This window comes from Phoca vitulina, unplaced genomic scaffold (genome assembly GCF_004348235.1).
Source record: "Phoca vitulina isolate PV1807 unplaced genomic scaffold, GSC_HSeal_1.0 scaffold36, whole genome shotgun sequence".
In the NCBI taxonomy this organism is placed as follows: domain Eukaryota; kingdom Metazoa; phylum Chordata; class Mammalia; order Carnivora; family Phocidae; genus Phoca; species Phoca vitulina.
In genome coordinates, this window is record NW_022589739.1 from 4,939,781 (window position 1) to 4,955,174 (window position 15,394).

General features: G+C 50.3%; 1 protein-coding gene across 1 annotated transcript in view; it reads right to left on the bottom strand.

Moving 5' to 3' along the window:
* Nucleotides 1-1,305: 1,305 nt before the first annotated feature.
* Nucleotides 1,306-15,394, bottom strand: part of PARVA (parvin alpha) — a 171,822-nt gene continuing 157,733 nt past the window's right edge. Inside the window, exons 11-13 of the mRNA XM_032426903.1 lie at nucleotides 13,345-13,446; nucleotides 12,518-12,590; nucleotides 1,306-3,325 (exon numbers count right to left, since the gene is read on the bottom strand). Coding sequence (XP_032282794.1) covers nucleotides 3,249-3,325; nucleotides 12,518-12,590; nucleotides 13,345-13,446 — 252 coding nt within the window. The 3' untranslated portion in view covers nucleotides 1,306-3,248. The remainder of the gene's footprint in view (nucleotides 3,326-12,517; nucleotides 12,591-13,344; nucleotides 13,447-15,394) is intronic.

Below are 15,394 nucleotides of genomic sequence, written 5' to 3' on the forward strand. Positions count from 1 at the left end.
ATAAACTGATAATGATAAAGCTAAGCTGACAGTAATTCATAATTAGAAAGGACTGACTGTAGCCATTGCAAATCGCAACCAACTCAAGGCCACACTGATGAAGTGCTGATAAAGAGTCTTCTCCCAGATTTTGGGCACGTCAACTCTGGGTCTGCACACGGGAAATGGGAGTTTTCTGATAGAACAGAGGAGCATTGCTAGGCTTATAGCACAATACACACAGTATTTAGTAACCATTAGTCCTTTCTTAGTCGACTACAAATTAGTAGCCATAGTTATATGTACAAATGAAAACTTAATCAAACTGTACACATTCAGCATAATAATCTAAAGGAGGCCTTTCAAAAAAAAAAAAAAAATTCAGAGGCCACCTGAGAATATGTCTGGTAACATACCCCTGACCCCCAACTACTACCCACTAGATCACAGTTTCAACTTTTGAGATCACTGTCTAGGCAGCATTCCCTCCTTCCCGGGGAGGGCTTTCATTTCCTAGCTCAAGCAGACCAGAGGTGTGCATTTGGATTTATAAAGTATTCATAGTCTCACTTGAAAAAGTTTTAATATCCAGTGTAAATCTCCACGATATAACGTTAAGTGAAAAAAGCAATGTGCATGGCAGTATGTATAATATGCTATTTATGTAAAAAAAAAAAGATTTTATATGTGTGTTAATGCTTTATATGGCCTGAGAATCTCTGGAAATGAATATGCAAAACGGATTCAAATAGTTGCCTCTGGGGAGGGTTATTGGCCCCTGGGGGAGGGGAGGGAGGCAGACCGGTTTTTTACTAGGGACCCATTCATGCTTTTTGAATTTTGTACCACTTATATATGAACTATTAAAAATATCAATGTAAAAAAAATAAAAATATCAATGAATGTAGGAGAGAAAAGGCACAATAATAACAACAACAACAACAAAAAATCCAGTAAGCCCACAGAGACTTGATTCTTGGTTTCTTTTTCTTTCTTTTTTTTTTTTTAAGAGGTGAGGGTGAAGTTTGGTTTATTTATTGTTCTGATGCCTTTCTCCACCTCCAAAAACACCACTGTGTATTAAGCAGGAGATTCTAGAATCTAAAGGAAAATCTCCAGGTGAGGGGAGATGACAGACCCAGGCCCTAGGCCTCTGGACTGAGGCAGAGACCTCCGTCTGGTTATTTAAAACCTTCCCAGTGTTCTGATGTGTTTCCATTACCATATAAACACAAAATACAAAAGGGGTGCTCTTAATGAGGCCCCTTGTACTTTGTACATTCGCAGCTTGAATGTAAAGAAAAAAGGACAACAAAGGAGACAAAATTCGCACAGCAAAGCATGTTTAAATGAATGCATTCCTCTTATTTCATCCCGCTTTCGGACTGCTCAAAGAGACAAAGCAATGGTTTATCTTGATTTGCTATCAGGAATTTAAATGAGCGCAAACAGAAATATTACACTATTTAGTGTTTCCTAATGAGAAAAATGTAATATTGCGTTAATCATGTAAAAAGAATTGTGTTCTTTTACATAAATTGGCACAAGAGAGTGCATTGTCTTTCTATCTTAAAAGCTCATTATGCTGAGTAACAATTATTTCTTAGAGCAAAATATCCACAGAAATATGTGGTCTATCTAAACTTTATGGGTTCGGAGTTACAGCAGGTAGACAGAGAGCAGGAAAGGTTTCAAAGCTGGAAGGAAATGTTTTGGACAATATGGGAGGCCTAACTTGGCGGGGTGGGCGGTGATGGTGATAGAGATCAAAATTAATTCCTCTAACTGGAGGTGGGCTTTGGGCAATGATCTGAAAGTAGTGACAAAGCGGGCACAGACTTCGGGTGGGTATCTAGGCTGGTGTCCATCTGGCAAATTTAGGAAAATTCTATAATGAAGTTGTAATAACAGAACGAGTTATTATTTACCCCAAGGCCTTAGGCAATTAAGGGCAACTGTTAAGTACCATAAGCCCCATCTCTGCCTGGGGGTACTCCCCTCGCATGTCAAGTGTGCAAATGCTTCCCCACGCTTCCTGTCCTTCTGGTCCCTCCCACTTCAGCCCCTTTCCTATTCCCGAGGAACGCAGCAGCCTAGGACAAGCAGAGCCCTGTATTTCAAAGCTGGGTTCATGGAGAGGGGATACAAGTAACCACAAACCCGCGAGTAAACCCACGCAAGGAGACTGCTCGACTTGGGTCTAAGTGACTTACATTTTTCCTCGCCTGAATTAGCCGGTAATTGCAAGTGGGCAGACTTAGCCAGAAATGGTCTAAATGATCAATTAGAAGGCAAAAAGGAGTTCCTTTCTTTAAAGTTCAAGGGTCCCTGTTGAAGAGCCCTACTTCCTAAGCCCTGCTCACATGGGCCTGCGCCCAGCTCTCCGTGGTGCCCGAGTATATTGTACATTTGCTTAACGATAATGAATTGAGTACTTATTTTGCAGGAAAATATAGGGCACTCCCATTACATGCAATCAAGCAAAAAGGCTGCAGAATGTGCCACTCCATTAATTTTAAACAGAATTCTTCCCAAATGTCACCCTGAAACCAGAGTATGGGGTGATTACAAATCTGAAGGAATTGAGAGTAATTTTCATTTGTACAAAGTAGTTGAGGGACAGGACTCCTGCCACACACACACACAATTAATTGAGTTAAATTGGATTAGCCGATGTCAGTGTGAATCACTAAGCCCTGACCCAGCCCGCCTAGTGGTGAGATGGGGCGGGGGGCGGGGGCTCTGCCATCTTTGAGAGCGCAGGTGCACGCCCCACCCCCCACAACTACACAGCGTGCAGAGTGTAATGTGATGGGCTAGTTATTAACAAACATGTTCAAGGAAGAAAAATGCCAGCCTCTGGCAACTCACTGAGCCTCAGTTTCGTTGTCTATAAAAGGGGATTATATTACCTGCTTCAGTGGGAGTCATGAGTACGTCGGAGCGCTTAGCGTGGTGCCCGGCACGTAGTTTGCGACCATTAAATGGTACCTATTACCTTTATTTTAATCTTCTGAGGGGGAGTCTCTTGTGCCTAAACTGGTTCCCAAATCACACTGAGGAAATCTGGACCTGGCCCCAGGGTGGGAGCGATGGCCCGTCAGTCCCCAGGGCCTGGGAGGTGCGAGTCAGCCCACTGAGTTACTGATCCTTTCCTTCCTGACTCCAGCCCTGCTGTCCCTGGGTGGGAGCTGGGTCGGCGGGAGAGCAAAGAGCTGGACACGGGAACAAGCAGATGAGGGCGGTGGGGGACGGGGCTGGTGTGCCCCTCACTCCATGTTCCGGTACTTGGTGAAGAGGTTGTACAACACTCGGAGTGTGGATTTCAGGTCACAGTTGACAATGTCTGCATAGAAAACAAAAACGCACGTGGCTTCAGTGGGGCCACACAGCCCCCTTCCTTCTACCACCCACCTCGTGTGTCCAGCATGGCCCTGGGGTGAGTGTCCCGCCCCCTCACCCCCAGGACATCATCTGGTGCTTCTGAAGAGCTCCCAGTGCTGCTGGGAGAGAAAAGCCTCCCCCACCAGACAGCCAGAGGCAGGGGGGCGGTGAAGGCTGGGCAGTGTGTACAGTAAGAATTCGGAGCAGGGGGCGGCAAGGCGCCGAGGTGCTGGGCGCAGGGGGTCTCGCCTCTCACTAAAATAAAGCAGACCCTGGAGCCTCCAGGCTTTGCTCTGGAGACATCTCCAGGTGGGGGGCCCCTGCCCCGTCTCCCGAGTCTCACTTGTGTCCGGGGCTCCTCTGCCTTCAGCCTCCGCCACCAGAGCCAGCTAGGAGTGGTGGGGAGGAGCGGGGGGGGGGGGGGCGGGGGCTATAGAGGGGGGCCCCAGGTGGGGAGTTAGGACGGAGCTGCCTCTCCCTGAGGAAGGGAGGGCCCCAGGGGCACAGAAGCCCACCTGGCAGACAGTACTCAGTAAACAGGTGGCATCAGGGGACAGACTGTTTCCGGTGGAGGACGGAGCAAGGCAGCTGGGTTTGAGGCTGGGAGTTTGTGTTTTCAGGAGAGTTCTGCCATGGGTTCCCCAGCTTTTATACAACCATTTCCTCCCTCCCTCCCTTCTATTTACTGGTCACCTTCTCTGGTTGCCCCTTGAGCCCTCTGCCAGCTCCTCTGCCCTACAAGGCCCCCCTCCCTAGTCTTGTCCTCCCACACTCACTCCCTTGGAGAGCTGTCCGTGGAGAGAACATAAGAAAAGAATCCTGTCTACTACTTAGGAGTGCGTATTTAGGTAAAAAATAAGGAAAAGTGAAAGAAAAAGAAAAGCAAAAGGCAAAAGCCCAATGACTATAAAAGTCAGGACAGTGGTTACATTTAGGGAGAAGGCTGAGGATTCTGTAGCTGGAAGGAGCACCTGGGAGCTGCGTGGTGTTTACACCATGGCTTGGCAGGACGGTACTTCACGGACCTGTAAGTTATGTCTTATGTACCTTTCTGTATATGTGATGTTTTGCACAGTAAGAATTTTTAAAAACCTGTGTAGAAGGTCAGATGAAGTAAGTGTTGTAAGAGAAAACAATAAATGCTCTGGGATTCAGAGGTGGGAAGTTCCTGCAGAGCCACTGGGAAGGAAGGGATTGGGGAAGATGTTGGAACTCTAGCCACGCCCTGGTCAACAGGAACAGGGGCTCTTGGAGATCAGGCAGAGCAGGAGGCCGGTGGCTCTGATAGGCTGGGTTGTGACCCCCAGGTTGGCTGCCACAGCCAGGCACGCTCGGGCCCTGGGGCCCAGGCTCTGCAAAGATTGACACTGACTGGGCCACAAGCTGAGGGTCCAGGGCCTAGGATTCCTCTGACCACTGCCCCCCACCCCCTTGCCCGCCCAGCCTCATCCCAGCTGAAACCAACCCTGTTCCACCCCAGCTGGGCTCGGACCCTGCTCCAAGCTCTCCTGCTGATGGATATGCTCATGGCCTTCCCAGGACTACTTGGGAAGCCTGGAGCTCAGCTTCCCTTTCTGCTCCCATGTCGGTTCAGGCACATATATGTATTTTTTCAGGCACATATTGAGCCTCTGTCGAGACCCTATCCAGTGGCTCCACCCTGCTACCTTGCCCTGCCCATCCAAGGCATTCTCCCTAGGTGGAGTCCTTTGCCCTGTAGGCTGATTCTTGCTTTTCCCTGACTGCTTGCTATTGAGTAGTTCTTAAATTCCACTCAAGTCAAACGTTAAGAAGTTAGGGGAGGAACTGTTGGAAAGCAGAGAGGGACAGAGGTGAGCTCAGCAAGGGAGTGAGCATGAAGGGGAAGGTAGGGACCACGGCAACAGGCTCCTAACTGGGCTCCTCGGAGCCTCTTGCCCTCTCCAATCCATGCAACCCACTGTAGTTAGACTATTTAGTCTCTGGGTATGGTTGTGCAGGATGTACACTGCACAACCTTAGGGTGCGTCATTCACATTTCCAGGGCATCATTACCATAGACCACAACATAAATGGTGCCCCTTGAAGTTGTACAGCTCACGACTTGTATGGCCATACACCCATTTCACTTAAGCTAAGGTTCAAAATCCTAAATCATGAATTTGCAAGGCATGATGTGAACCCGGCCTACCTTTCCAGTCTGCCTTCATGCCACACTCCCCCTCATCCACTCTGCACAGGTCACACGGACCTCCTTTCCTTCCTTCCCAATGGCTGCGCTTCTCCATCATCTTGGCCTCTGCACACGCTGTGTGCCTGGATTACCCTTCCCAGATCATTAACTCCTCATCTTTCTGCAGACCTCAGCTCAAAGCCCCACCTCCTTAGGGAAGCCTTCCGGACCCCTGGCCTGGGTGACGGTACCCTGCTTTATGATCTCAAAGCCCCCCTGCTCTTCCTTCATGGCACTCACTCCAGTTGTAAATTGGTGATTTGCGTGTTCATTGGATCCAGTCTGCCTCTTCCCTGGACGGCGTGTGACTTGATCACTGACAGCCAGCCTTGCTTGCTCCAGCACTTAACCTAGTACCTGGCATGCACAGACCTCAAGAGGTATGAGTAGATAGCTGGATGAATGAATGATTGCCCAGTGTCGTGCGAGCCAAGGAAGAAAATTCCAGGAAGAGGAGATAGCCAACAGGGCTACATGCTCCTAAGAGGGGAAGACTGGAAAGAGTTCCCAGGGGACACGGCTCCAACGGGTGGCGTGGGAGAGAGCAAAGCCATGTGCAGGGAGAGGCAAAGTATTACCCACAGAATGGGCAGATGCGGAATGGAGGCAGTGGGCCTGGGCACAAAGGAGGAACTTGGGGGCCTGATGGAGGACAGATAGGGATGGAGGCAGGAGGAGTTGTTTTCCCCTTGTAAGGACAGGTGAGTTGTGAGGTTTCTGGAGAAGGAAAATGTCCAATATGATGGGAGAATGTCTCAAACTGACCATTTAATTTTAAGGCCCACTAAGATTTGAAGCCCATCTTCGTGATAGCTGCATAACCCAGTTATGTCATTTAACTTCTCTGAATCAGTTTTCTCACTGGTAAAATTGGGTTTTACGAAGAACATCTAGAACACATTAAGGGCTCCCTAAATGGTCGTTCCTTCCCCTTTCCCATCTTTGCCTGTTAACAGAGCTGCTGCGTACAGCTGTGCAGTGTGTATACTGCACAACTCCTGGGGGTGCCATTCACCTAGACTAGGCCCTGGGAAACCTGACTTCCTTCTTCCTACAGGCCATCACCTTATCAAGAAAGCCAACGGTCACACAGTTCCAAGCAGGTCAGTAGATGGGCTTTCTCAGCCAGAAGAGGGGCTCTGGATTCCTGGGAATGAACTGTGACTCCATGCTACATAAACAGAGCCTCTTGAAAGCCCTGGCCTACTAAACTATGTGATTAGTAACTCAGTCCTGCTCTGATGGCCTCTGCGTGCTGGCCCAGGGCCCCTCTCTGGCAGCAGTCTGGATGCTGGGGCTCCTATTTAGAAACTACCAGAGCAGAGTCTGGCTAGCTCGCTGTGAGCAGGGGAGAGACCAATCGGACGCCAGGCTACTCCAGGGAGAAAAGAGCCTCCGGCCAAGGGGAAAAGGTTCCATGTTTGCTCCTCTTGCCTGGTGGTATGAGTGCCTCTTCCTGTTCATTAGATGACCATCCCAAATGAGTTCATGGCTCTCGAACTGATGCAGAAGTCAAAGGAAGGGGACGGGAAGTCTTCACAGTGGAAACTCAGTCTTTACCCAGAGGGACAGGGCCCTGGATGGCCATGCCCTCCATGGACCTCCTCCCAGTCTGGGGCAGTCACTGAGCCCCTTTCTCTGACGCTTCCCTGCTGGGTCCCCAGATCCCTTGAGCAAGGTGGGAAGACAGCGGGCAGCTCAGTGCCACCAGGTGGTGGGGGCTGGATTAAGTTGGGCAGTCGCAGGCCAGCTCCTCGGGGTGGGTCTGGCCCCCTCCCGATGGAGCTAGCTGATCCTGGGTCTCTGTCTGGCTTACCTTGCTTCTCCCTGTTCCCCACTTGGGCTAGGACCCATCCTCTGGAGATGGGTCATATTGGTGTTGGCCTGCTACCCTATCTGGGGAATCTTGCTATTTTCTGTACGTGTTAAAAAAAAAAAAAAAACAACTGAAAGGTGATAAACATCCAGAAAAGTTCATGGAACATATATTGGCAGTTTTCAATGCTTGAAAGAGAACCCCGAGGTAACCAGCACCCAAGAGAGAAGCAGAACGTTGTGAGTACCCTTGAAATGCCCCCTCCCTCTCCACATTCCGTTCACAAACCTCTTGCACCCAGCAAAGATAACCACTATCTGGACTTTCTATTTTATTATATTTTGAAAAGATTTTATTTGACGGAGAAGGGGGAGAGAGAGAGCACAAGCACGGGGAGCAGTAGGCAGAGGGAGAAGCAGGCTCCCCACTGAGCAAGGAGCCCGATGTGGGACTCCATCCCAGGACCCCGGGATCATGACCTGAGCCAAAGGCAGACACTTAACCGACTGAGCCACCCAGGCGCCCCAACATATGTACCTTTAAAGAGCAGATTTTAGTTTTGCCTGTTTTCATGCTTTATATCAGTGCGATCGTGCTACGTGTATTCTTTTGTGATTTTCTTACTCCAAATTATGTTTATAGGATTCATCTATGTTGTGTGAGCTGTTCACTTTTGTAAACAACTTTGAGGTGTCATTTGTCTTATTGAGATAGAACTATAATTATCCAGCTCTAATTTTCTAGTTCTTCAGGAATAAGTGCTTCTCCATTTGTCGTCAATTTATGGTCCATCTTCAGTGCCTTGAAGTGGTCGTGTTGGATCCTCGTGTCCAGTTTTATACTTGCTTTATTTGCGGAAAAGAATCACTGACTTCTTCATGCTGCAGTACCTAGAAGTCCTTTCCCTGACTTCTCAGTTCATTTTTTGTCATTGTTGGGTATTAATCCATGGTCTGATGATACTCCAACGCATCTAGTCTGATAGGATGTGCAGTCCAGGCTCGGCTGCCGTGGCTAGTATTGGGCTAGTTTCCTGGTGTATGGACACGTAACCTATAAGCGAGGTTACTGCATCAGATGGTGTATTAGTTTCCTGCTGCTGTTAACAAATTATCATGGGTTTGGTGGCTTAACACAACCCAAATTTGTTATCTTAGAGTTCTAAAGGTCACAGTCCAAAGTGGGCTGCCCTGGGATAAAATCAAGGCATCCGCAGGACTGCAATCTCTTCTGGAGACTCCAGGGAGCATCAGTTTTCTTGCCTTTTCTAGCTGCTAAGGGCTAGCTTCTAGAAGCCTGCATTCTTTGGCTTGTAATCCCTTCTATCCGCAAAGCCAGTGATGGCTGTTTGAGTCTTTCTTATTCTGAATCACGCCGACACTGGGTCTTGTGCTTCCCTTGTGATTATGCCGGAACCCTCCAGATGCTCTAAGATCCTCAACTTAATCACATTTGCAAAGTCCCTTTTGCCATGTAAGGTCACATATTATCAGGTTCTGGGGATGAGGATGGGAGCATTTTGGGGCCATCCTTCTGCCTACCATAGAAGGTAGTGCAAATCCTCGACTGTATTACGTAAAGACAAACTACTCTTCAAAAATGGTTATATTTATATTAACACCAGCAGTTTCTGTTGCTCCATATCATTGCTAACACTTGATATCATCAGTTTTGCCACTGTCTGGTCTGCACACTATTCTCCTCAGTGAATGGGGGCAAGAAATGGAACTATTTTCGCTATTTCCAGCCGCTAGCCAAGGCCTTCCCCAAATGAACTGATCACTTGGACCTCAGCTCCTATTACCTGCCTGGAATTTTTAGCATTGCTTAAAATCTGGCCCCAACTTTTCAACTTTTTAAATTGTAGATATTCCATCAGCCTGCTGGCTGATAGACAGGCTCCATTCCTGGCGAGTACTAGATTTCTCCTGAGTCTGCACTTGGCTATAATGCCGGAGTCTTAACCATATTCAGCGAGGAGTCTACTTGAATAATAATGGGGTAGGCGTGTGCACTGGAAGACAGGCGGGGTGATGTCCTAAATAAAAAGCCACCAGCTTTATGCCAGGATTTCAACTGCTTCATTGGCCGTGAACATGGTGCTAACACTTGGGCTACTAAAAGTTGATGAAGCCTGGGCAGCCAAGTCATCTGGGATGCACACCCAGCTCCCAGGAGATTTCAAGGTACGATGGAACTTTGAATGTCAAACAGCATGGCAGAGAGTGCACTTTCCTGAGCTTAAAATCCTTTGCCATGAAAAATGCCTCCACCACAGCCAATCTGATTTTGAGACACCCTCAAAGAATTACCCACATTGGCATCTTTTGTAAAGTCTGCAGCATTTACTACCGAATCTCACTTTCCAGGTAGAGGTGCAGAAGCCAGAGGGGCTGCTGGGGTATATACCTCTTACTAAGTACAGTTTCACAACAGGCCGGTTCAGTTCTCCTTTACGCACTGGAAATTTTCAGCATGGGGTGATGCCCAGTGTAACAACAAATAAAACAGATGTGTTTTTCCATTGCCATGGGTCAGGAAGTTTCATATTAAGCAGTTCAGTCAGTAATTGTACAAGAAATGTCCTCTGAATCCTGAAATATCCCTATAGGTTAATTGATCCTGGGAGAACGGTCTGTTCTGAGGGAAATAAACGTTTGACAGTGGATATATGGGGGGAGTAATACTTCTGGTCCGTGACCAGGAAGTTTCATATTAAGCGGCTCAAGAACGTGGAAACAGAAACGCTGGCCAGAACTCTCCTGCTGTCTCTCTTACTCTGAAGCGGGGTGTTCGTCATCTGGCCACGGGGCTCCAAGTCCATTCCTGATGGCATCAGGATGGCCAGAGTGACCTTGGCCCCAGAGGGCCCCTAGAAGGACGCCAACCTTGCTAGAGGCCCTCGGTAGTGACCAGATGCTTAGAACAGGTGACAGTAAGTGAGAATAAGGGATTGCCTTTTGTTGGCTAGAGCCAAGTTAGCGAGGTCTGTGACGAGACATGACATGGGGACCCAGCCCGTCTCTTCACGATCCATCTCTCCCCTCTGGTTTTCCTGCTTTCCCCTCCAGCTTCAAGTAAAAGCATTCCCACAAGATACTGTCCTTAACCTTTTTCTTCTCTCTGCATGCTTTCCTGTTGTTGGTCTTCCACTAAGTGGAAGATTTCCAATTACATAACCGCAGCCTTGATCTTTTCCCCAAACTCCAGTTCTGCTTGGTCAAGAGCTCGGCTTCCTAAAGCTGACATCCTTATGTCCCCTACCAAGCTTGCTTTTCTTCCCGGGTTCCCCAATGTTGCTGCCAGTGCCCCAGAGCTAAATATCTGTTCTTCACACTGCCTTCCAAAGGATCTCTCTGGAACAGAGCTCTGATCACGTCACTTGCCTGCTTAAGAACCTTCCATGTCGGGTGCCTGGGTGGCTCAGTTGGTTAAGTGTCTGCCTTCGGCTCAGGTCATGATCTCAGGGCCCTGGGATCGAGCCCCGAGTCAGGCTCCCTGCTCAGCGGGGAACCTTCTTCTCCCTCTCCTTCTGCCACTCCCCACCCCGCTCGTGCTCGCTCGCTCGCTCCCTCTCTCTCTCTCTCGATCTCTCAAATAAACAAACAAAACCTTAAAAAAAAAAAAAAAAGAAGAAGAAGAAGAAGCTTCCATGTCTCCTACTGCCTAGAGAATAAAGTCCAAACTTTCTGCCTTGGTATCAAGTCTGTCTAGGACCTAAACCAGCTCGCTTCATCCTCACCAAGCACTATTCAATTCATACTCTTAATATTCCAGCCAAATAGGTAACTGCTTACATTCCTTATCAGGTGCCAGGCGCTGTGCACCAAACACCATCACACTGAATCCTGTCATGTGCATGTCTCTCGGAGTTCCATTCTTATAGACATGAAAAGTAGGCTCAGAGATGGTGGGTAAGTTGCTGGAGGCCACACAGCTGGTAGGGTGGGGACTGGATCCAGGGCCATCAGCAGCTTAGCCACACCCTCTGCCGTCTCACAAGCAGAGCCCCTTCCCCTTTCCCAGGCGGGACTTGTGCTCACCCTGTCCTCCTGTCTGGGGTGCTGGCTCCTCCCTCCCAATGGCCAAATACAAAAGCCCTGCCTGACCTTCCTGGTTTAGCCCCAGGGCCGCCATCTCCATCAAACTGTCCTCTGCCCGGACCGAAGTGATGGCCCCTCCATTCTCTCGCTCTCTTAGCGCTACCTCTTTCAATGGCAGTTGATACCACTGTCATTCTGTTGTGGTTACTGGGGGCATCTTTTCTCTCCCCTGAGGGTGGCAAGTGCCTTGAGGTCAGGAACAGCCCACCCCTCTTGGCATATCACCATTGATGGGGCCGTGCGCCCCTAGACAGCACATGCCCCCCTCGATGTGGAGGTGTGGGAGGCTCAGCAATGGGGAGGGAACACACCCCACCCCTACTTGTCCACTTCCTTTAAACAACTAGGAAAGTGCAAGCAAAAGGGCCCACGGCTGGAAAACAGAATATTATCTGCAACACAGTGTTGACTCACCAGTGCTGATAAAATGGAATATTTCAGTCAGTAAGTCAATAATCGTCCGTACCAAGAAGACTCCCAGGAGAGACAAGGCTCACAAATGCACACAGCTCCAAGTGTGAGCATGGGAGCGCTGCTTGAGCAGTCTGTTCCTTGTGCATTTTTATTCAGTCTTATATTTGCAATCCGAACCCAGCAAATCAGGCCTCCTCTTTGGGCGGAGTTGGAGTGAGCAAAGAACAGGAGAGGCAATTATGCTCCGAGCAGAGCTGCCGGCGAGGACTCCTGCATCTCCCCCTGCCTGGCCGGGATACAGCTATGTGACAGGTCAGCACCCTGTCCAGTGACAGAAAGATCTGGAAACTGGGCACAGGGCAGTTCCTGTGGCCCCTCTGCTCAGGCCTTCCTCTGCGATCCCATGAGTGGGATCTTCACTTGCAGTTCACAAAGGATCTCTAGGACCGAGCAGCTTCGCCCTGTCCCACCTTCCCTGACGCAAAGAAGATTTCAGAGAAGAAACCCTTGCCCTGATGTCAAACATGAGGCTTGCCCTGTGCCCTGAACACCCATGTGCAGGGACAGGGTCTCTCAGTCCTGTCACAGACCCAGGAAAGAGCCAAGTACCTTCTGGCCGTGGCTTTGGCTTTTCCAGTCCCCCGTCTTGCATGAGCTCAAAGGCAAACGAGACGTTCAAGACCTGGGAAGAGAAATGTGGTGCCAGTGTCATTGTGCCCAGACTCCTGGACGCTTGGGGCTCCCGGCCCCTGACCCCGGGAAGCGAAGGAGCCAGCACTACAGCCAGAGGGGCAGAGGCCGAGTAAAAACGGGGCCCTAATGTGAAGGAGAAACAAAGCTACCAGGATGGGCAGCCTGGCCGGACCCAGCTGGCCGTTGGTGAAACGTTCCCGGAGAAGTTCAAGATCTTCTTCCTGGCCTACTGTGTTCCCGTGTCAACTGCCAGGACTTTAAACTTAGGGATATGAGTGTGCACAGTTGAAAGGATCAGATGGCAAGACATGGTCAAGAGGCAGAGAGCGGTTTCTGCTTTGGACCGGATGTCCTTTGTCTAGCAGGCAGGCTGGGGCAGCCCGTGAGAGGCATCGGAAGTAGGCTGGGGGTGAGCCTCAGGTCTGGCCAGCCTTGCGGCCACCTTCCTTGTCATGTCTGGGGAGAGATGAGGCTGGCCTGTGTACCTGGCCGGAAGCGTATGGCTAGGGGGCCAGGGCCAGACGGCAAAGGGAAGGGAGAGCTGTTCACGATGCTCAGGGGTCTGCAGGTGGCTCCTTCCCAGCTGAACTGTTCATCAGAACAGGCCCCACATCCCACTGCCGAAGACTCGGGGCAGCTGGGGAGCCCTTACCTTTTCCCTGCATGGCCCTAGCAGAGGTGTGGGCGGGTGAGTTGATGGGACACGCGGCCTGGGGGCCTCCCTTGATGTCCCCTCCCCTTACCTTCTGTTCAAAGCTGTCCGGGGTCAGGAAGAAGCTGTGCAGGGGCACGAAGTAGCCCTCCAGGAGCCCCATGAGCAGCACCAGGTACACCCCATCTGCAAACTGGAGGGAGTAGGTCAGGTGAAGGCACTGGGTCCCAGAGACCCCCAGGCAAGCCCTATCCAGGGGGCTCGTCAGTCGCCATGTCAGTGCCCCAAAAGCCTTGACATCCCCAGGCAGGCTGCTGGCCGGGGGTGAGGGGCGGTGGCCTGAGGCAGGAAGGTCCGCTTTGCAGCAGGCCCACCCCACGTCCGGCTTGTCCCCCACGGGAGCCACCACCCACGGTCCTGGTTTCAGCTGATCCAGCATGTACTGAGCACTGACCATGTACCCAGCCCTGATGTGGCATGGGGACCAGAGAGACAGGTGAGGCATGGCCCCTGCCCTTGAGGAGCTCCAGTTGGGTGGGGAGACGGATGTGGAGGAAAGGCAGCAGCTACTCTGATGGAGGGAAGCACGTTGGCCTGTGTGACCATGACAGAGGTTCCTCACCCCACTGAAGACGACAGAGAAGGCTTTGGGAAGTGGCTCTGCCCGAATGGAGAGCTGAGGGGTGAGCAGGAGTAGCTAAGGTGGGGCAGAGGGAGGCCGGCAAGGGGGTCCAAGGCCTATGGCCCAGTGACAGAGAAAGAAGTCTAGTGTTCTGTAGGCCTGGGCAGTCTCCTGTCTCACCTCTTACTTTATTACTGTTTGAGAGACAGCATGGTGCAGCTGGTGCGAATGTGGGCTCTGGAGCTAGGCCTCCAGCTGTCCTACTTTCCAGCTGGGTGACTTGAGAAAGTTATGTAACTTCTCTGTGCCTCATTTTTCTCATCTCTGAAGTGGGGATGATGATAGTATAGTACCTACTCTATAGGGTTATCGGGATGATAGACCAATTAATATGTGCAGAGTGCCTAGAACACCGTCTGGCATTTAGGCAACACTTACTAAATTTTAACTATTGCTATTACTATCTGGGAAGACAGCAAAGCAATCAGGATACAACTCCCTGGCTCTTGTTGACAAAGAACAACTGTGTGCTGAGGGCCACAGCAAGAGGCTTAGAGCCTGGTCCCTTCCATCAAGGGCAGTTGGGAACCTGGTCTGAGGGCCAGTAGATTCCTGGGCTAAGTGGGAGGTGCAGGTCTTCTGCTGACAGGGGGCATGGGCAAGGAGAGTGTGTGCTGGGCAGTTGGGGTGGGCTTTGTGGAGGCGGTGGGGGCCTGTGGGCTGGGAGACATTTGGGATGAGTTAGTATTCCCAGAGGTGGAGGATGGCCAGAACAAAGATCTAGAGGTCAGATGCATACTTGAAATTAGAGAACGTTTTAAAGGGGGTGGGGGCTCCCAAATCTTTGTGGGCATAAATCCAAGTTGCTAAAGAGTTAGGAGGTCAAAGTTCTTGGAATCATCTCAAGGAACTTAAAACTAGACAGAATTGCCTAGAACGTGGGCTGGACCCACTGTCTGAACTCTGCTGGGTGACCCGGCTGGTGGGCCTGTGACTCAGCCTTTATGATTGGTGTGCTGCTTGGCCTTGAACTTGACTTAGGAGCAGCTTCCTCCCTTCATCCATCCAGCTGGCCTTCAATTCCAGTGGGGATAGCCCAAGCCTGACTCATCCCAGGAGTCAAGGAGAGCAGACCCCAGCATCTGTGTCAGAATCAAGGCCCTCCCACGGAACGAGTCAACTGGGCCTCTTTTTGGTGGTGGCTGGAAGGGACTGAGAATAAAAGAATCCAATCTGTCTACTCACGGGAGGACCCTGGGTCAGGGTTACTCAGAACTCTGAGTGCCACTGACCTAGACCGTTCCCATCCCTGACCACTGGTTCTGATGACTTGGTGGTTGAACCTGCAGACCGACCCCAATCATGCCTGGCAGAGGCTCCCTCTCCCACCACTCCTTACCCATGAAAACTGAAGTGGGAATCCCAGACTCATGCTAGCTCTCTCAAGGGCACCTCACTTTTCCAAAGGGTACCCTGTCTCCCAAATGAGTAGATAAAGCTCACTTTATAGAGTACAGAC